General features: G+C 39.9%; 1 protein-coding gene across 2 annotated transcripts in view; it reads left to right on the top strand.

Annotated features, from left to right (window-relative positions):
• The window catches only part of dennd4b (DENN/MADD domain containing 4B), a 134,121-nt gene that overhangs the window by 83,921 nt on the left and 26,381 nt on the right, over positions 1 to 23,819 (top strand). For both annotated transcript variants that reach the window (XM_084027203.1, XM_084027202.1), the window contains exons 9-13: positions 1,060 to 1,204; positions 1,473 to 1,648; positions 13,124 to 13,224; positions 17,753 to 17,968; positions 23,563 to 23,708. In XM_084027203.1, coding sequence (XP_083883329.1) covers positions 1,060 to 1,204; positions 1,473 to 1,648; positions 13,124 to 13,224; positions 17,753 to 17,968; positions 23,563 to 23,708 — 784 coding nt within the window. The remainder of the gene's footprint in view (positions 1 to 1,059; positions 1,205 to 1,472; positions 1,649 to 13,123; positions 13,225 to 17,752; positions 17,969 to 23,562; positions 23,709 to 23,819) is intronic.

The following is a 23,819-nucleotide window of genomic DNA, read 5'->3' as shown; positions in this document are numbered from 1 at the left end:
TGGTGATGGAGGAGGTGAGGGTGGAGGTAAAGAGCTCTGGGCCAGTCTGGGAGAGATATTGATGCCTAAATATTTGATATTGCCAGTGTGAAAAGGGAGTGGTGAGTTTTGGACTGCATGATCCCAAGCGTCTACAGAAACTGGTAGATTAGTTGATTTGTTCTAGTTTATTTTGTAGTGTGAGATTGTAGAGAAGTTGTTAATGGTATTAAGTTTCCCGTAGTGACACGTAAAGTTTCTGTAAATATAATAATAAATCATCTGCATAAAGGCTGATTTTATGTTGTGAATCGGTATCCTGAATTCCATCTATTTTGTTGTATTCCCATATTGCTGCTGCAAGTGGTTCAATGAAAATGGCAAATAGGGATGTTGAGAGTGGGCATCCTGGTCTGGGTGCCTCTTGGAGTGTGAAGCTGGTGAGGTGACGCCATTTGGTATTATTGTGGCCCTAGTTGAAGTGTACAGTGTTCTTATCCAATGGATGAATGACTCTCCAGAAACAAACTTGCGTAGGGTGCTAAATATAAATGTCCAATTGACTTTATCAAAAGCTTTTTCAGCATCTAATGATACGATAACAGTTTGTTTTTGCTGTGATATATTAATTCAATTAAAAATCCTACAAATGTTATCTGAAGCTTGTCTGTTTTTAATGAAGCCTGTCTGATTGGGGTGAATTAGTATAGGATTGACTGTCTCTATTCTGGTTGTTAAGGTTTTGGTAATAACTTTGAGATCAATGTTGATTAGTGAGAGAGGACGGTAGCTGGATGGGTGACTTGGCTCTTTATTAGGTTTTAATACATGACGTGTCATGACGGCAGTATGTGCGTGGGTATGGTGGAGGTAGCTTTAATTTATGCAGTTACTCTGTAAAATAATAATAACGCAACATTTAATTTAGTATTTCTTGACATGTGGACAGTTAAAGTATCCATACATAAAGAAATAATAAGCGTATATTGACCTCAGGCCTTAATAATAATAACACGCATGGAAATGTTGAATGAATGACATCTATATATAATAAAGTGAAGGGGCTCCTGTTTTTGACAGTGGTGCAAGCTTCCTGAAGCTGCTGCAGAACCTGGGTCCAGAGAGTGCCTGCACACTGCTGCTCGCCGTCCTCACTGAACACAAACTGCTGCTCCACTCGCTGCGACCCGATGTCCTCACCTCAGTCAGCGAGGCCCTCGTCTCCGTAAGACTCACACTAACAATACATGCCATAAATTGACAAACAGTAAATGTGTAATTTAAGGGATCAATTAATAATTTGTTTATGGGACATGGTCAGGGACTTAAGTATACAGTAAGTATCCATAAGTGGATGTGATAGACTGATTCACACAGACTAAAAAGTACAATATTTAGTGGAATGGTAGTATTAAGTGGCAGAATGTTAGAGGTACTTGCTTCCATGTACTGTATGCATATAATAATAAGAATACTGATCTCTTTATCTTCAGATGACGTTCCCCCTGCGCTGGCTCTGTCCCTACATCCCTCTGTGTCCACTGCAGATGGCCGATGTCCTGCTGGCACCGATGCCCTTCATCGTTGGTGTCCACTCCAGCTACTTTGACCTGTATGACCCCCCCAGCGATGTGGTCTGTGTGGACCTGGACACAAACACAATCTTCCAGTAAGTCATCAGTGAACAACAACATCCGACAAATTTCTAACAAATAATCTGAAACATCAACTATATATATGATAGGAAATATAATATGACGGTAGGCAGAAATTGTAACATGTGTAAACTATGTTATTTAAAAAGAAATGAACCTCCTGAAAATGAGTGCCGACACACCGGGACCATTGATAACGTAGCTAAGGTATCACTATTATGATAAAACAACTAAATGTTTGAACATGAGGTTTTCAGCTTTAAAAATCCATAAACCAACTGTTTTAACAATAAAGTCAGAGATATAAACTTTCTGAATATAAGTAATATAAGTGGTTGTAAAAAGAAATGTCTGACTTTGGCTTTCCAAGATACACTGGTGCCCACCACAGCTGATCTGTATGAATGAAAGTCCAGGGTTTCAGGTTTCATTTTTGTATTCATGCAAGATTGACAAGCTGTCTCTTTGTCGGTGAGGTTTCCTATAAAGGAGATAAACAAAAGAAAACATTATTAACCAATATGCTGGTTACTGTTCAAAAGCAATTCATCATCATAAAATATGCTTTCTCAATTTAAATACAAGGTGCTCTTTAGCACCACCATAAGTGGCAGTCAACCATGATTACCATTCAAAAAACTCAACACTAGCTCCCATAATGTGAACAAACCTACAGTAAACCTTACATCCAAGAACACCGTACCAGTCCACACATTATGACATCACTTATGTAAGTATGCACGCACACCAAACTAATGGGACAAAGAATGGTTGTTGTCCTACCACACCTCCACAACCTGAGCCTGGGTCAGGAGAGAATTTCGGGGCTTTGGAAGACGCCCTGCCTGGTTCCTCTTCCCAAGAAGTCAACGCCACCAGACCTCAATGACTATTGACCAGTTGCCCTCACATCCTATGTGATAAAGGTGCTGGAGAGACTGGTCTTGGCCCATCTGAGGCTGCAGTGAGAGTTCTGCTAGACCATCTACAATTTGCCTACCAGCCCCACTTGGGAGTTGACGATGCTTTCATCTCCCTGCTGCAATGAGCTCTGGATGGTGGTGGCAGCACTGTGAGAATCATATTCTTTGTAGACACCTCCACTGTTTCCTGAGCCCCTTTCAGACTGCTTTTCGTTGTGTATTCCACCGTTATTCTGCCCCGTCATCAGTGTAAACGCTCGCCGAGGCAGAAAGGCTGAACAGAATATTACGCCTCTGAGCAACAGAGGTCGCCACAGAGGTGAGACGAGTTGATACAGCGTTCTATCTAAACGCTCCGAGCACCCAAGGTGGAAAAGACGTGAGGTAGTGAATAAGTTCACCTTTCGTAGTTGTTTTGATGCATCGAGCTAATCAGATTTCCAATGCTCATTGAATATGTCACACGTATACGGCTGCGCTGTGGGACATCTCACTCGTTCTGCAATGCCGGGTTGCTATCTTAATGCAGACACTGTTGCAGCGTTACGCCGCAAACAAAATTCTATCTCAACACTCCGGTTCGCGGAATATTTTGACTCGCCATTCCGCAATTACGGTGGACTGCCTGTCTAAAAAGGGCTACGGATTACTGATTACCTGACAGGCAGGCCACAGTTTGTCCGTATGGGCAGTGTTCTGTCTGACATGGTGGTTAGTGATACAGGAGCTCCACAGGGGACTGTACTGTCTCCTTTTACATTCACTTTATACACCACTGACTTTAAGTATAATTCCAGTCGTGTCACCTGCAGACATTTTCTGACAACTCGGCTGTCGTTGGGTATATAAGTGAGGGACAGGAGGGGGGAGTACACAGCACTGGTGGACAGCTTTGTGGAATGGTCTGGACAGAATCACCTGAGGCATTTCAGGTTCCGGTAACATGACAGCAGCTTGATTGAGCTCACTTATACCCCCCCTGAAATTAACTCTGTAACGTGTTTATCCAACAACCAAAGAGGAAAAATGCTTGGCAGCGAAAACTGAGAAATGAACCTTCGCTCAGGAACGCATATGGAGTTTAATAAGTATCAGCCAAAGAAGAAAACTGCAAACAAACAAACCGCTGGAGACGCAAACGGCAGCATGGCCGACGTTAGTGAAATGCACCTACCACCTAGGAGAATTGAACATCACTCGGCCCATTGCACTCATCAAGTAAAGACTTTGTTAGGCCGATTACTGTCACCTTCCTCAATAATGGCACCAAAAGACGCATTTTGCAAGTTGCCTGGGCAAAGAAGGAAGTTATGTTAAAAGATACACAGATTTACTTTGATCGAATTTACCCTCAAGGTAAGACAACAAAGATCCCTGTACAAGTCTATCAGAGTACAGCTAATGACCCCGGACATCAAAACGCACATTATGGTTCCTGCTAAACTAAAAGTTTTCAATGTTGACGGGACTACAACAATCTTCCCAACTCCAGCGGCAGCAATAAAAGTACTGGAAGAAAAAAGGACTATACAAAGCCGACAACGAATGAACTCACACTGAAGGTATGACTAGAAAACATAATGGCTTGGACATTGATTTGGTTAGGCTATTCATTTTACGCAAAAATGTCAATGAAGCCCTGGAACTTTATTTTACCATTTACATTCTTTGTTCATATTTCTTCTTTGATGAGACACAACAAACGAGAGGACATGTTTATTGAAATGTTTAAGTAATCAGTTAATTGGAAACGCTAGCTGCTTGTGCTTAAAGACTAGCTGATTATAGTCCCCTTGGACACTCAGTGATAGTGTTGTTTGGGGCTGAACAAGCATATTTAGGATATGACAACAAAAAAAAACAACAACAAAAAAAAGCGATTGTTCGGTTATTGTAGGAACTGTAACTTATGGGGGAGGGGGCCTCTTCACAACCTGCTTGGGTATGTGAACAAACGTGGTAACATTGACCCTAAATCTTAGACAAACAACGGTCACCAAAGATACCACCCAGCAATGGGGTAGTGCAGATTGAACTTTTTCTGTGAACCTATATGTGCATGAATGTGTGCGTTTGTGAAATGTTGTGTTTTTTATTTATTTCTTAAATCCTACCCATCATGCTAGCCTGAGGGGTTGCAAGAGTGTTATTTATTTATTTATTTTTTAAAAGGACTATTATGGATAAATCATCAAAAGGTATAGGACATCCTATCAAAAGGAAATGAACACTTACAGTTCTCAAAAAAGAGAAAGTGGGAATAGCCTTATTGCAAGAAACTCATCTCTCACCTGAAGATGCATCTTAAACTACGGAAAGATTGGGTTGGACACATTTTCTTTTCATCTTTTAAAACAAACAGCTAAGGAGTTTTCATCCATAAACACATACCTTTTGAATTAATTGATCAGATTTCAGATGCAAAGGGAAGATATATTTTGGTGAATAGGAAAATTTGGGGCAAACGGATAACTATACTTAATATGCTCCTAATACATATACACCTACATTCATCTCTGATATGGTCTCTCTTTTGAAGAGGAGATTACAATTTAACTCTTTCACATTTGGATAAATCCTCACACTCTGGAGGTTCCGACCCTAAATCCGCAAAAATGTTGCGTGCTTTGGGATCAGAAACCGGGTTAATAGATGCATGGAGAGAAATGAAGCCCACAAAAAGGGATTATACTTTTTTTCCCAATAGACATTAATCTTATTCTCGTTTAGATTTTTTTCTTCCTAACAAAAGTATGAAGCTGGTTTCATCTTGTGAAATACATGAAATCTCTATATCAGACCATGCAATGGTCTCCTTGGAAATTACTTTAAATTAAACTTACACTACTAAAATGTGGAGATTTAATAACTTGCTCTGAGAAGATGAAATGTTCTGCAACAAAAAATGGAAGAGTGGATTTAAGACTTTAATACGTATAATATATCATCGGAAATAGTCCCATCTATACTTTGGGATGCAGCAAAAGCCACTTTGAGAGGACACATTACATCATACTCCCCTTACAAAAATAAAGAAAGAAAATCACTAATTGTCTAAAGGAATAATTGTTATCGGAACTGGACCAGTGGAACAAATTAGTTATGACTAGAGCAAATTTCCACTTAGACCATTCAAACTATATTTAACCAAAAAAATATGTATTTGATACAAAAAATGCATGAATTTGGGAACAGACCTGGGGCCTCATTTATAAAACTGTGCGTAGGATCCTTACTAAAAGTGTACGTACGCCCAAAAGCCAAAGTTTGCGTGTGCCAAAAAAAAATCGGATTTATAAAACTGTGGGCACGCAATGTTCCCTTTATAAATCCCAGATCACCTACTAGTGTGCGTACCTGAATCCCGCCCTGTACACGCCCACTTTTTACCATATTATTGAGCTGTTAGCAATCGTTTCCGTGTGGTTGAATCACGGCGACAGGTCAGGAAAAAGCAAAGAAACGTAACTTTTTAGAAACAGAGATAGAGACACTTGTTGGGGAGGTGGAGGCCCGGAAAATAATTTTATTTAGTGGCCACAGCAGCGGGATCACGAATGAAAAGAAGCAGTGCGAGTGGCAACACATTGCTGCTGCAGTCAACAGCGTCAGTCGGACAGAGCGGACAGTGGCGGAACTTACGAAAAAGTGGTCCGATCTGAAGGTAAATGACATCTTTCTGCTCCTTTACCAACATGTATTCAATGTATTGCTTGCGTATTTGAGGAAGTTTGATGTTGATGTGACTTTGACACATCTGAGCCCAGAGGTATAAGGGTAAACAGATTTTACACTTTTATTTAGGGCCGGGACTTTAAGATGAATTAATTACACAAACATTACGCGTTAATAACATTTACGCATTTTAATCACACTTATTTTTGCACCGCGGAACGTTTCTCAATGGATGAGTTTCAGGCGGACCGATTATACTGGAGCACCAACTAGTGTTCATGACTTCAGACAACAACAAACCAGAGTGAACATGAACGAGAAGCTGATGAGACGCTTTGGTTGGCCCCGTGGATGGGAAATTTTGTTATAAAAAATGAACGGATGGAAGCGTCGATAAGAGCATGGTTGTGTGCAAGCTATGCAACAAGGAATTCGCATATCACAGCAGCACATCGAGCCTCAAGTATCACCTCAATGCAAAACATATAGCAGCTAGCGTGGACGCTAGCGTGGAAGCTAGGGTCGGAGGGTTAACCTTCGCCAACAGAGAGATGTTTTCTAATAGTCAGGGTTTCCAATGTTCTGAATGTACTTGAAAGTATTGTGTTTTACTTAAAAAAAACAAAGTGTTATAGTTTACAGAAGGTCTACCTACCTATAGGCTACCTGAATTTCTGAAATCTACTATATTTCTAAATATGCTATTGCTACACTTAATGGCAAAAAATGCACTGGTCTGTTGGACTTGGTTGAACAAAAATAAACAATATTTTGTTGCTTAAGCTTATGTATTCAGTCACTCTTCAATGGTATACTAAAAATCCATGTGAAAAAAATTACTTCTCACTGTTCTCAGGTCAAATATTTATATGCGATTAAAATGCGATTAATTTCGATTAATTAATTACAAAGCCTCTAATTAATTAGATTACATTTTTTTTTCGAGTCCCGGCCCTACTTTTATTGTATATAAAACAAAACGTTCAATAGTTTCTGTCCTTCCAGAGTCAGCAGCGTTGGGCTTAGAGCAGGGTGACGGTGAGGAGGGTGACAGTGACAGGCCCTCGGCACAGCGTCCGGGTCCGGCGCAAAGCAGCAGTGCACCCCGGGCGCATGGCATTCTTTAAAAGAAGGTGTTTATGAAGTTGAGTTCATCATGATAACGCGGATCTAATGTATGATATGGAGTGAAATTAAATGTGTGCGAGTCATCAAAACTATAATAGTTCTTCTCATGTTTACTTCCTACAATCTGACTTCAGTTCACCACAGCTCCATCTGTGTCGCTGATTCCCCTCTAGTCTCCAGAAAGTGCGTACCGGTACGCATGCCCCAGAGTTTGCTTACAGGTACGCACACTTTCCCGTCAAGTTTGGTTTTTATAGATCACAACATTTGCGTGGAAAGTGGCAAAATCATTCAATCATTAAATCATTGCCAGTTAATCCATCTCCAGGTCTTCTGAAACTTTCTGGCCACAACTTAAATCAGTTTTCATGTTAATGGTGAACGACTTCTTTAGTCATAACACTCTTCCTGTCTCTATGAAAACAGCTAGAATCTCTGCTATATTGAAAGAGGGTAAAGACCCTCAGAGTTGTGTCTCAAGCCTATAAGTCTGCTTAATTGTGACTATAAAATTATTACAAAACTGCTATCGAAGAGATTAGAATCAGTTCTCCCTAAACTAATAAAATTAGGTCAAACTGGATTCATTAAAGGTCGCCACTCATCCGATAATGCTAGGCGGCTGTTTAATATCATACATTAGTTTGAATCAGAAAAAAACACCTTCATTATTGTTGGGGTAGTAGCAGGAGCAGATTTGGTTATCAACAGCTAATTATTAATGTCAATATGATTATCAATATTAATAATTATATTTAATATATTATCATGATATAATCATGAATAAACGGGGCACCACCCTGGGATCAGGGAAAAGATAACCAAAAACTGTATTCAGTCTCAATATAAAGGTTTTACACTCACATGCCAATCATCGTGATCATTGGCATAGAAGTATAAAAACCAATCGAACAATTAAAAAGGCGTGAAATTCGAGCACTAGCCTTCACAACCTGCTGTTATCCAGTGACACATACACAACAAGCACAAGAGACAGCTAGTTATAATATAATAAGATTGATTAAAATCAGTAATAATGATCACAATCAATAACATTGCAATTAACAAAGCCTTATTACCTAACTACCTAACACACAAAGCTAAGCTAAACAAAGGAAGAGACACATGGAGTGCGTGTGTGTGTGTGTGTGTGTGTGTGTGCGTGTGTGTGTGTGTGCGTGTGTGTGTGTGTGTGTGCGTGCGCGTGCGTGTGTAGAGAGAGAGAGAGGGATATGGCCGGGCCCGACCACCAGATGGAGCTATTCCTCACAGCGTTCAGGGGTGGAGCCACTGACGTCAGATGGAGTAGCGAGAGAGGAGAGAGAGCAGGGGAGAGATGGCCGGGTGCAGCCACCAGATGGAGCTATTCCTCACAGCATTCAGGGGCGGAGCCACTGACGTCCGATAGAATCGCGAGAGAGAGAGAGAGACGGAAACAGCTGGCGTAGGATACGTATATGTGTGCACATGTGTGTTAGCCAGAACAAAGAGAGAGAGAATGCGCGCGTGATACACAAAGGATCAGTAAGCTATTACCATCACACAAGAGCCCGTGAATGAACTGGCGTTTGTTCGGCGGGACCCCGGTCCTTTAACTGATGGTGGATCACTTACTGAGCTCGTGAATGTGTCCGAGGTTGGACACGCACTTGTTGTGGAAAAATGAATCTGCCCAATAAAGATCAACAACCAGGATCAGCTCTTTCTCCGAGGTTTATTCCACTAAGTATTCTCGATCTGCAGAGGAGGTTCACCCCTTGCCTTCTGATACAAAGGTTCAGAATCAGCAGGAACGACCCCGAGTCCAACAACAATCTCCCTTTTAAGGAGGAGGAACCAAAGGACGGATCATGTCCTATCTTACAAAGACAAGATGTACAGGCAAGGTCAAGATTTACAGAACACAGGCGTCATAGTCCTGAAATTATCTTATGTCAATGTGGCACTCATGTTCATATCATCTACAAACAGACATTCATTTTCATCATAGCATAACAGTCAGATGAGGAGATGCGGATCGAGTCAGCCTGACAAATATTCTGATTATAAAGTACAAACATCCAAAATTCCCATTACACACTGTAACCGAAATGAAACCCAGCGGCGTGGGTACACAATCAGATTTCAAATACAATAACACAGAAAGCAACGGACTCGGCGGTCCGTGATCAAAACTTAAAACACGTTAACAAGAATTACAAGCATATCCTACACTATCAAACTTATGTCTCTGCCCAGACTGATAGCCTCTTACTGGTGTCGTTGCGTAGGCTGCGAGTCCGTCCCGGCGATGGCGGGCGGCGACGGCGGGCGGCGACGGTAGTTCGTGAGTCTCCGGCGTCAGCGGGGGACGTGATGAGTCGGCTAAGTCCAGACGAGAGCGGGGCGGTTTTCCTCTCGTTGATCGGAGGAGCAGCTTGGTGGAATGGCCATACAGGGCAATGCTGCTCAAGGACCGAGGGAGACCCAGCCATCTCCTGAGAAACTGACATGGTCTTTCGGTCACCATTGGAATCTTGGTCCCTCCAAGGGTAAAGCGGAGGCTTTAAATATATCTTGGAGTACAAGTGACACCCGGCTTGGACCAACTATTTAAGGAAAACTATATCACTCTGCTTGAGGAATGCAAAAAGAAATTTCAGACTTGGTCTGTTCTCCCACTGTCTCTTATTGGGAAAATCAATGTCATTAAAATAAGTATACTTTATGTATGCTTTTAATATGCTGCCATGTTATATTCCCTTTTCTTTTAAGTTAATCAATAGATGTCTAACAAAATGTATATGGAACAACAAGACCCCAAGGATTAAGTTGTCCACTATAGCAAAGTTATGTATAAAAGGGGGGGTTAGGACTTCCAAATTTTCTGTGGTACTCCTGGGCCTGCCAAGTTAGAAATATAAGTTCTCTACAAAGAAATGTGTGTTTACAATGTTTTCCTATTTTGCAAAAAAATGTATACTTGCTACATGGATTTTCCAGTCAGGACCCACCATGGGTCATTGGCTGGAGCAGATAATGTTTGTTGCCCATTGAAGAAATTACAAGTAAACAGCATTCAAGACTGCAGGATTTCATATCCACATGGTCCATAGTACTGAATTATATAGAGACTAAAAATTACAAACCAAAATTGAATAATGGATAACCCACAGACTAGCGTAGCGTAATAATTATTATTTTATTTATTTACTTAATTACTTTTCCCCCCTTTTTTCTGTCCTGTGGACATTTAGCTGTATTGTCCCTGCTGTTTTGTGCGATGTCGTATGGCTGTGGTTAGGAGTATGTGTGTGATATGTGTTAAATTGTGAATATAAAAAAAAAAAAGAATCACCTGCGGCTGAATATCAGCAAGACTAGAGAGATGGTAATCTAAGAAAATGAGGACGGTTTTCCCACCACTGTGCATTCTGGGAAAGGATGTGGAGTCAGTGGTGAACTACAAGTACCTAGGTATCAACCACAGACTGGACTGGAGATCCGACTTCAGCTCCGCTGTCGCAACAATAGATACAGGATATCTTTCCTGCCACAAGCCATCACATTCCACAACTCTCTTACCTCTGTCTGACAGAGACAACTCTGATCTCTATTTTCATAGTAATAGGTATTGTTTCTTTCTTGTATAGTTTATTATTATTTATTGTATAGTTTGCGCTGTATTTATACACTGTATATATCTTGTTTTTATATTTATGTTATAGTTGTACAGAATGTTTTTGCTGACACTGCTGTGTCAGCAAAAACATTCTGTACAACTATAACATAAATATAAAAACAAGATATATACAGCAGTGTCAGCAAAAACATTCTGTACAACTATAACATAAATATAAAAACAAGATATATACAGTGTATATATCTTGTTTTTATATTTATGTTATAGTTGTACAGAATATAAAAACAAGATATATACAGTGTATAAATACAGCGCAAACTATACAATAAATAATAATTTACAGAATGTTTTTGCTGACACTGCTGTGTCATAATTATTTGCCAGTCTGGGATTAATAAAGTAATTCTATTCTATTCAAAATAGAATTACAATATGGATCTGTCAACAATTATGTTAATGGACTAGCATTGTACTGTATACATACATCATCACTATAGGCTGCACTACACATTAATATTGGCCCAGTTTAATAAGTCACACAATTTTATACGATATGTAATAGGGCGTCACTATAAGCCTTGGAGTCCTTGGCCTGAAAATGTTGAAGACCTCTGATCTAAAAGACTGCAGGCATCACTTGCCTCAGTAAAGGTCCATGTTCATAATTCCACAATAAGAAGGACACTGGGCAAAGATGGCACCCATGGGAGAGCTGTGAGACCAAAACCACTACTGTCCATAAAGAACACAACCAACATGGTATTCCACAATAAGAGCATCATACCAACAGTCTACATGGTGGTTTTAGTGTGATGGTCTGGGGTTGCGGGCTGCACAGTGGTGTAGTGGGTCACCTCACAGCGAGAGGGTCCCAGGTTCCATTCCCGGGTCGTGCCTGGGTTCCTTCTGTGTGGAGTTTGCATGCTCTCCCCGTGTGAGCGTGGGTTATCTCCAGGTTCTCCGGCTTCCTCCCACAGTCCAAAGACATGCAGGATTGGGATAGGTTAATTGATGACTCTAAATTTCCCGTAGGTTTGAATGTGCGCATGAATGGTTGTCTGTCTCTATATGTTGGCCCTGCGATGGACTGGCGACCTGTCCAGGGTGTACCCTGACAGCTGGGATCGGCTCCAAGCCCCCCCGCAACCCTGAATACAGGGTAAGCAGTAGACGATGGATGGATGGATGGATGGATGGTAAGCAGTAGACGATGGATGGATGGATGGATGGATGGACGGTCGGGGGCTGCTTTAGGACCTGGAACAAAAATTGTGGTTTTAGTGTGATGGTCTGGGGCTGTTTTGCTCCTTCATGGTGGTTTTATTATGAGGGTTGGGGCCGCTTCAGGACCTGGACCAAACATGGTGGTTTTATTGTGATGGACCTGGACAACCTGTGATTATTGATGGGACCATGAGTTCTGCTCTCTACCAGAAAACTCTGAAGGAAAATGCCTGCCTATGAGTTCATGACCTAAAACCTAAAATTAAGGTTTTGGAGTGGCCCAGTCAGAGTCCTGACTTTCCCAAATCCCACTGAGATTCTGTGGTGTGACCTTTAAGGGGCAGTACTGTCCAATGTGGCTGAATTAATACATTCTAAAAAGAGGAATGGGCCAACATTCCTCCACAGCGATGTAAAACTCAGTTGTCAGTTATTGCAAATGTTTGATTGCAGTTGTGGCTGCCGAGGGTGATGAAACCAGCTGTTAAGTTTAGGGGGGCAATTATTTTTTCACATGGTTGATATAGGTTTGGAATAATTCATTACCTTCAATAAATGGAATAAGCATATAAAAACTGTAATTTACTTTCATTCACATTGTCTTTGTCTTATGAAAATTACTTTGATGAACTGACACATTTAAGTCCGACAAATATGCAAAAAACGCAAAAAAAAGGTGCGTGATAAAAAAATATATATTTATATATTATTATTGTATACTTTTATATAATATACCCAACATACCAAATGGAAAAGTACTGATCACGCAGAATAACGTGTTTAATGAATTATAAAAGTATAACATATCTGAAGTACCGTACTTAAGAAGTTCATCTGCTCAAATAAAAGTTGTTTTTATTATTATGTTGAAGTGAAGCATATTGTCTTTTACTGAAACATACATTTTCCCCTGTCAGGTCAGAGGACAAGAAGCCGCTGTCATGGCGATTTTTACCCAGGAAGCACGGCAAGACTCTGTTTAACACCCTCACCCACCTCCACAAGACCCTTGAGAAAAGTGAGTGACAGCTTCCGATGTCCAGTCAAATGCTCGAGTGACAATTGTAATAAAAACCGAAACAGTGTGGAACATCAAGCATCTGAGAGAGAATCCAGAGATGTTCTGGATCATATTGGTGATCAGTACTCAACATTTGTAGAGGACCGGCAAAAAACTGATGTGGACACAATTCAAAATGGTGGAAAATGGATCTTCAAATAAATAGGCGTGGCTATTATGGATAGAGAAATTCTGGACCCAGAGGTTCCAGAATTTGTTATATTTGGGAACTTTGCTCTTGCCAAAATGAATTTGAAGGGTATGGTACCACTGGTGGGGGTTTTATGGGGGTCCAAACACTCTTTCGGGCAGAGGTGACTCTTTTGGAACCCCATATTTGGACCCCCAAATGACCATGTGGGCACTTGATGATCCTAATGGGATTTATACCAGATAAAGATATATATTTGTTCTTTCTTTTAATGAAATAAAACCTTTGACTATGAAGCTCCATCATATAAATTGTATTCTTCATAATGCACCATTTTGAGCATTTTTTCTAGAAGTCTAGAATGTAGGTCAGGGAGAATTAAGTGATGATAAAGCATGAAAATAGTGGAAATAACTTAGTATTATGCTCAGTGATGGCAAACAATTAAATATTAAGACTGCTGGCCATTAATTTCCTGAAAATCACAAATTAACCCCTTATCCCCGATGAAAGAGACATGCCTGTGACAAGCGACTTGAAGCACAAGCAAGTCTGCAGGCCACTGATGCAAACCATATTCTGACACCAATGGAGATGTTTCAATGGTCAAAAGAAAACATTAAGAACATTACGTTCTTCTTTGTTAGTGCAGAAAATACTAAAAAACACAAGGAAACGTACAAATTGGAGAGACGTTACACCTCGGCCAAAACAATCAGTGGAACACGATCGCAACATTGGGGCACCCAAAAAGTGAAAAATCACACATGCCGTCAAATTTTTTTTTAGGACTTTGGTGACCCACCTCTCACCCAAACAGTAAGGAATGTTGACTCTGCCTGCAGAATTGTGTACTACAATTAACTAACACACCAATTTTCAGCCTTCTATCACTATGAGAACAGAAGTTATGGTCCTCCAAAAATGCCAACAAATGAAATGCGAAATTCCAACGTGTCAAAAAGGGGTGTGGCACTTGAAATACAAATGGATGCCATGGGCAAACCGTTTGAGATATTGACCTGAAACTTCAGATTCCTTTGTTTGGTAACATAAGGCATATTTTCACCGCTTTTCAGCGAAATCTGAGAGATGTCATGTACATGGTACCCCGATATTGGCTGGTGTCACATGGAATGACCCCAAAGTAATATGGGACATTAAGTCAAAGCCAAAAGATATTCTGGGTGGACATTTAAACATACGGGGCATTTTCCCAAAAAAAGACCAGATTTATACATTACTTTCTGATTCAAACATAGACTATCTTTGCCTAACTGAAACTTGGCTCCACCAAAATATACCAACAAACATTATGGATATTCCTGGATATCTAAAAGAAAGAAGAGATCTATAAAAAAAAGACTAGAGATCTATTAAAGAACAGTATAAATGCAGAGAGATAGACTTAAATACCCCACTTGAATGTCTAGCCCTCAACGTCATTCTTTCAGATCAGATGAATTTTAATATCGTTGTGCTATATAATCCACCCTCATGTATTGCTTCTTTCTATGATGAACTACAAAATGTAATGAAAAAGCTTGACTCCTACAATGAAACAATATGGTATGGGGACTGGGGATTAATTGATATCATATCTATCAATAAACCAGACAGGATAACAAAAACAGTAGATTACTACTGACTGGACTGTCAGACCATAACATGGCACTGTCAGTCACAAAACTGTCAAAACAGCGCCTGCATTACTTTGGCAGCAGCAACCCTGACAAAACAAAGACGATCATTCCCAAGTCAAAAGTTATGCCATTTGAAAGTGACCTTAAGAATATTGACTGGAATCAGTTTAAGGAAATTGATGACTTGAATAGATGCTGTAATTCCATGACTAATGCTATCATAAATTCAACATTACCCTGGCTAAAACATGAAATACGTACACTTATCAAGAAACGGGATTTAGCTTTAAACATCACTTACTTCAAAACTTAATACTGATTGGTTAATCTATAAAAGTCTAAGGAATAAAGTCTTACAGGAATTACACAAAGCCAAAGCCTCATACTATACACAACTAATAGGAAATGCCAAGGGTAACAGCGCCTCTTTGTGGAAACACTTAAACAATTTAACTAACAAATCATATAGTCAAAAAGGGATTAAGGAACTGAAAATAAATAATGTGAATATCACAGATAATGCCGACATGGCCCATGAATTTAATAGGTATTTTATACAGTCAGTAGAAGAATTAACACATTTTGAATCTTCTACTACAACTAAAGATACAGTATGTAAGGAACCATCAGATTCCTTCTGTATTATGGAGGTCAGTGAAGTAGAAATAGCAGAAGCCATTAAGAAATTATCAAATTCCAAGGCAAAAGATATTCACAATCTAGATACCTGCTTCATTAAGAAATACAGCTCTATATTGACAAAACCTTTAACTCACCTCATCAACTTATCCATTAGGACAAGTAAATTCCTGAATAGCTGGAAAAAAGGCATTATTACACCAGTCTTTAAAGCAGGAAATCATGAAGAACGTTCTAACTATCGCCCTATTTCTATTTGACCTGTTCTATCAAAGGTTTTAGAAACTATTGTAGCAGCACAGTTGATCGACCATCTGGAAACCAATCAACTCCTTCATCCAGAACAATTTGGCTTCAGACCAAAGTATTCCACAGAAATGGCAAATTGTCATTTAATCGAAAACATTCCTTCGATGGGGGTAGTGTTGTGGGTGCGGTGTTTATTGACCTGAAAAAGGCAACCATAGCATTCTCCTATCTAAGCTGTGTACTTTAAATTTTTCGATAGAAGCAGTTGATTGGTTTGAGTCATATCTTCAAACTAGAGAACAGCGTGTTAATGTTAATGAAGCAAAATCATCTTTTTTGATCAACAAAATGGGAATTACCCAAGGTTCAATACTTGGTCCTCTGTTATTTAGTCTTTTTTTTGTAAATGACTTGCCTTTAATTTGTCCAGCAGCCAGTTGCCAGCTTTATGCAGATGATACGGTCATATATACATCTGCCAAGGCCGCTGAGGTTTTAACGATATGCCTGGATGATGTCGAACAATGGCTGCAACAGAATAATCTTGTAATCAATTTGATTAAAACTGTTTGTAAGTGTTTCTCAATCAGAAAACAGAGTGCACCGGGGACATTTAAAATCATTTTACAAAATCATGAAATACATGAGGTTACTGAATTTAAGTTTCTAGGGATTATTTTAGACTCGCAACTTAAATTTGATAAACACAAAGAAAATCTCGAAAGCAGTAAATACAAACCTCAATTGTTTTAAACTAATAAGAAATGATATACCTACCCAGGCAGCTCAAATGTTTATGCATGCTATGATCTTTTCTTAATTCTCCTACTGTATGACTGTTTGGGCCCAAACATCACCATCTACAACCAGACATATCACATCCCTGTATAACCAGGCATTGAAAATAATGGACAAAAAGCCCATCCGCTGGCATCACTGTCAAATTTAACAAAAATACAATTTACTTAACTTTGAGAGCTTCACCTGTCTTTGTTTTCCTAAACTGATTTTCAAATGTCTACATGGTCTAGCTCCAGAGCCTCTTTCCAGGTACATTCAAAGACCTAAGGGAACCAGAATAACTAGGGGCATGGTTACTGGTAACTGTCAAATACCATACCGAAGAACTACATTTGGACAGTCTGCTTTCTCCATTAAGGGCTGTCAACTCTGGAACACACTTCCAACTGAGATGAAATTAATTACTGATATTAAACTGTATACAACAAGGGTTAAGTGTTGGCTAAAGGAGAAACAAAGCTGTGCCCATTAAGTCCTCATGTTCTGATAGTGAATTTTGGAGGTGGTGTATTCAAGAATGTACAGGAATGGTTTTATATTGTTTTTTTTTATGGTATGTGTATTAGTGTACACTGCAAATGTAGGCTTTTTATCCCATTGTGCTGATTATTTATTTTATTGATGTCTAATGTAGTTTTAGCATGTTGATCATTTATATTATTTTATGCTTATTATTTTATTGTTCATGTACAAGCCCAACTAGGGACAGGAGTCGGAAATTAGCAATAGCTATAAACTCTCTGTACAGCACATCAGTTGCATTCTTTGTATTGGAACTATGTCAACTGTATCGTCCCTATTTAAATACTATTCTATTCTATTCTATTTTATGCATCTCCCTGACACCACACACCCAGTGTGAAGTAGGTGGTATGAATGGACACAAACAGTGATTCCACTTCACAACCCTGTCAATGATTGTTTTCCCGTTGGCGCGGCCAACACTTTCAAGACCTAACAATCGGGAAGAAGCTCAGCTTCATATGTTTTCTCCTTGTTGCAGTTTGCACTCCCAGCCAGGAGGAGGCAACACTGGAGTTCCTGTTGACGGACTACGATCAGATCTACAGGAGTCAGAAGCAGCTGGAGCTAGAGATCCAGGAGGCCTTCCTTCGCTTCATGAGCTGCCTGCTACGAGGGTACCGAACCTTTCTGCTGCCAATCACCCAGGCACCGTCAGACACCACCACTGACTGCAGCTCCCTGTTCAACCTGCAGGGTGAGTACGATCACTTGAATGTTCCTTTCGGTTCTAACAGAATAAAGTAAATAAACTAAATGTTAAGTTGTAAAAATATCTTCAGGCTTCACTACTACCACCAGTGTTGGGCAAGTTACTCTAAAAAAGTAACTAGTTAAAGTACTAGTTACTTCTCCCTTCTCCTCATCCCTCTTTGACGGAACTTAAAATACATGTGCGTGTTCAATTATTTATGATAAATCTGAGTATTATAATGAAATGGATATGCAATACATTACAAACAGAAATCCACAGTGCACAAATCTAAACAATTTTAACATTGCTGTGGGAATGTGAGACTGGCATCCAATAAAATGTGATGGACTATTGTAGATATTATAATTACTATGCTTATAGAGTGGATTAATAAAAATAAGTGTGGGTCTGATCTAGTCGACTACTCTCTCGTACTGCTCAACTGCGCACACTGTAAGTAAGCAGACTAATGCTACGTGTCCACAGGGGCGATTTTCAACGCGAGTGGACGCACCGCTTGCCAGTATTGCACTCTTGGTGGGCTGCCACTAGAGGATGAGCAGACTACAGCCGCAAATCAGAGGCGCCCAGCTCGACTCGCCGCCTCGCCAATGCTTGCGAAAATCTTTTAAACTGAATGTTGTCGATCTAAAATAAAGACAGATTCAGCAACTGCATAGCTTATTTCTACTACTATTTTCGTAAAATAAGAGAAAGTTTCCAAACGAGCCGCCATGTTGGATTTGAAATCCGGAAGCAGACAGGCCACCTGTGAAAGTGTTCATCCAATCAGGTGCAGCCATGAAGTGGTTGTAGCAAGGAGAGCGCCTGTCAATCATCCTCTAGTGGCAGCCCACCAAGCGTGCAATACTGGGAAGCGGCGCGTCCACTTGGTTTAAAAACACCCCTGTGGACACGTAGCATAAGCACCCGCCCAACTTCCCCTCTGATTGGCTTACCATAGAATTTTACTCAACCCCAGCCAATCGTCATCCCTTTTGCGGTTGTCTCGTGCTCCCGCCCTCACCAAGGACAAGGAGGAACAAGACATTTCTCTGTCATTCGGCTCAGAGGTCCGATGTCTGCCTTCAATGTAGTAACGCAACACATTTTTTGGCAGTAATGATAACGGCTTTATAATAATAAGATGAGTAATCAATTAGATTACTCGTTACTGAAAAAATGAAAAAACAGTTGTAAATACAAGTGTAAAAAACACATTGTAACAATGATTTAGTTCAGAGCACAGACACATAATCGACAGTCTCTATCTTCTGTATGGTGACGTTGCTCCAGTGGAACATAACGTTGGGAGGATTTGGATTGATGGTGAAAAGTGTCATTAAAACGAGAGATGCATCTCATCTCTGTGAAGTAACAGGAGCAGTCCGCTGTAAATGCTTGAACTTATGCCTCATTATCCTCAAAGTGAATCAATTCCAGTTAGCAGCTGTAACCACAGCGACCACCCGAAGTCACGACAACGGAGCATACTGTTACTAGCTAGCTAACAAAAGATTAGTTCACCACCTCATTAGCTCTGAATGAATGATTGATTGATTGATTGATTGATTGATTGATTGATTGATTGATTGATTGATTGATTGATTGATTGATTGATTGATTGATGGATGGATGTTATGATATTCTTGGTTGGTGATGTATGTTTTCTAGGAAGAATAAAACAGGATAAGGTAATCCTTTTAATAAAAAAAAAATTATTGACATACATGCCCCATGGAGAGAGGTCAAGGTTAAAGGCAGACATCTACCTTGGATCAGCTCAGAACTGATAACTCACTTTAAGCAAAGAGATATAGTCTGGCAATATATGACAAGTAAAGATCTAGCTGATTGGGAAAAATATAAAACCTTAAGAAATCAATGTAAAACAAAGACACGGAATGCAAAATCCAATTACTACAAGAATCGTCTTTCTGAGGACTTTCACAACCCAAAAGAGTTCTGGAATAGAATAAACACGATTCTCAATAAATCTGATAAAAACTCGAACACTCACATCTGAGTAAATAATAATATTATTCAAGATCCTTGTCTTGTGTCTGATGCCTTTAACAAACACTTCTCCTCCGTGGGCAGTTCCTTTAAGTTTGATCAATGTAAAATGTCTATAATACCTATAACAACCTAGCTCCTAGTGGTTCATTTTCATTCAGAAAAATTTCACCTGTTGAGGTCCAAATGGTCATTGATACATTAAAGAAAGACTGTGGCCCTGGGCCAGATGGCCTGGAGACTAAGTTTATTAAATTAGCTTCTCATGTGCTAATCTATCCACTAGCAGACTTATTTAACCTGTCATTATCTACTAGTGCACTCCCATTATCATGGAAACGTGCCAAGGTCACCCCAATTTTTAAAGGGGGTGACTCACTTGATCTTAACAACTATCGCCCAATTACTATTATTAGTTCTGTTAAGATTTTTGAAAAATGAGTTTTCAATCAACTATCTCAACACATCTCTGACTATAATATCTTGTCTCCAAGTAGGGTTGGGCGGTATGAGCAAAATCTTATATCACGGTATGAATCATTTCATATCACGGTAACGGTATATATCACGGTATGGTTTTTCCCCCTGTAAATTCAATTAATGGTTTAAAAATAACCATACTGTCGCATTTGATCATTTTCCTCTTTTATTTAAATTTTCTCACAGCAGCATGACATTATTTTAAAGAAAGTATAATAATATAATAAATAATAAGCCACAAAGAATGTGCAAATGTCTGGTAAACATTTGAACTCCATCTTAGTAAGAAATAAAAATAACAAATGAGAAAAAGTATGCGTCGTGATGGCCTCCGTTATCTCCCTCCATTGATGTGATTTATTGTCATACGGGGGCGCCTTTGGCGAAAGACTCATAATACTGCTTCGCATGTTTTAACTTTAAGTGGTGGAAGAGGTTACCGGTGTTTCCACCTGCAGCAGCAACAGTCGCGCGACACTCTTTGCAGAGTATCGCTTTTTGTTCGTTGTCGGATTTTCTAAATCCGAAAAAGTTCCACACAACAGACGTAGCGCACTTTTTCGGAACGAGTTCCTCCTCTTCGTCGTGGGTGGGTCGCGCTGCCTCCGCTTCCTCGTGACGTTCATTCTCCGCCTCCGCCATGATTGTTATTACTCAGGTAAAGCTGTTTCTTCTTCGTCGTGCTCATGCAACCACGCAAGCAGTCTGCTGCAATGCCTGCAGTGCCCCGTGTGTCGAGGCGCTGTAATTACAGTGACTCAGAGCGATGCCGCAGACATCTGCGCTTTCTCCAGTATAAACGGTATTGCAAAATCTCTACCGGTAGACACTTTTATACCGTCACACGGTATAATACCGTTATACCGCCCAACCCTATCTCCAAGCCAATCAGGCTTTAGGCCCAACCACTCCACAACCACAGCTTTGCTTAAATTTACTAGTGATGTGCTATCAGCGTCAGACAGTAACAAATTTACTGGTGCAGTTTTTTTAGATCTGAGCAAAGGTTTTGACATTGTAGATCATTACCTGCTGCTGGACAAACTATATGCAATAGGACTGTCTCGTCATGCCTTACTGTGGTTCAACTCCTACTTACATAATAGACGTCAATGTGTAAATTGTGGTGGAAGTCAATCTGATTTATATAATTATAGAAAGAGGTGTTCCACAAGGGTCATCTTTAGGGCCACTTCTGTTCTCCATATTTATTAATGATCTTCCTCTATCCTCTTCTGGCTGCCATACCCAATTGTTTGCCGATGATATAGTCATTTACACATCAAGCACCAATATATCAGAAATGGAAACATGCTTGCAGTCTGAATTTATTAATGTACAGGACTGGCTCAGCCATAACAGATTATTATTAAACAAAAAGAAGTCATGTCTTATGTTGTTTGGCACCAGTCGTAAATTAGCACATCACTCTGCTGAACTATCTGTCTGCTTTAATGATGGTATCCCCCTTGAAAAAGTGGATACATTCAAATACCTGGATCTTTGGATCAACACTACATTAACATTCAAGCCACACATTGAATCTGTTGTAAATAGAATAAATCGTAATCTCAGCATACTTTATCGTTCCATAAATTGTTTCACTCCTCAAGTAAGGAAAAGAATCTCCACCCAACTGCTACTACCAATAATGGACTATGTTGACACAATATACCAAAACACATCAGAGAAATACCTACACTCTATTGATGTTGCATTTAACAGTATCTGTAGATTTGTCTTAAGATGTCCTTATAGACCCCATTATGTATCAAATCCTTGATTGGCTTCCTCTTAACAGTAGGCGGCAATTTCATTGGCTTCAGTTTATTTATAAATGTGTCCACTTTAATTATCCACTTTACCTAAAACAATATCTAGTCCCCTACCGACCATGTTACTCTGTCAGACACTCGCATCAGTTGTCTTTTTCTGTCCCAAGAATCTCAAAAGAAATTGGTAGACGTGCTTTCTAACACAAAGCCCAGGGGCTGACTGGAATAATTTACCACCAATTTACCTATTAGATCTGTCACTTCCTTCCATTTGTTCAAGACTTCACTAATGTCCTTGTTACAGACCCCCTGCTGTTGCTATTAGTATTTTATTTTTATTCATTTTACTTTCCGTATTTATTTTCATGTATCTTTACCTTTTTTTGCCCTTGTGATTGGGTTAGGGGCTGATGGGGTATGGTGGGGTCGGCGGGAGGGACTCGGGAGCTGTTGTGCACGCTTTAAGTGTATGTTTTGAGTTGTGTATATGTGATTGTATTGTATTGTTTGATTGTTTTGATGTAAAGGACCCCCTGGAAGACGAGATGATGCATCTCAAGGGGTTATCCCTTAATAAATTTGAAATATTGCCACATCGGCTTACAGCCGAGTTAAAGCAACAAAGAGGACATTAAAACATCAAGAAGCCAAACAGAATACATACATAAGTTGGTAACAGCAAAAAAATATATATTACAAAATATTGAAATAAAAAACTGATTTTTTTGTTGTTAAATAAAACCACAAATGTGATCTATGAAAAAGGTCTTCAGTAATTGTACTTTTCATTGTTTAATAAGACGACACCACCAACAAAGAAGCACATGGTTCACTAATTGCCTGAATCATGTTAGTTCTGGTGTCGTTGCTCCTGAACTCAGTAATCTATCAGTCTTTCCAGATGTGGAAACTATTACAGCAACCTGGCCTCAACAGTCGGGTGAACCCTGATATGTGTGTCCAGGCTCCCTTGGAGACAAGGTGGGACCAGAAAGAAACCAGTATTTGATGTTCCCATGTTGGTCAGAATCCTCCAACGTCTGCAGGCATGTTTGTTTACATCCATATAGTTTACATTCATATAGTTTACATCCGTTAACTTACGTTTCATCGAGAAAGCTGCACCAACACTGGCTCCTGTCTGCAGATTTTCCGCCATGATGTTTGTTCTGTTTAGATCCAGGATGGGCACTATCAGGTCAAATCAGCATCACTGTAATCCAACGGTGATTTCCAAATACTGGGACAAAGTCAGAGAGGAATACGATACGATCCATGATCCAGAGTTGTCGGCTGTGTCTGACTGTGATTGATGACTTCCTGTAGGGTTCCTGAAGTCTCGGGATCGAACGCAGCAGAAGATCTACATTCAGATGACTAGGACTCAGATGTTCACTCAGTTCATCGAGGAGTGTTCCTTCGTCAGTGACCGGCACGCCTGCCTCGAATTCTTCGACGAGTGCGTCCAAAAGGTCAGAACTATAGTCATTGTGTCTCACAGAATCGCTGCACTGACACGGCTAAAACCGTAACCTCACCATTGAGCTGTGTCTGCAGCAAGAACCGTAACCTCATCATTGAGC

Source organism: Eutrigla gurnardus (assembly GCF_963514095.1).
Source record: "Eutrigla gurnardus genome assembly, chromosome: 14".
NCBI lineage: Eukaryota > Metazoa > Chordata > Actinopteri > Perciformes > Triglidae > Eutrigla > Eutrigla gurnardus.
This window is presented reverse-complemented; position numbering and strand designations above follow the sequence as displayed.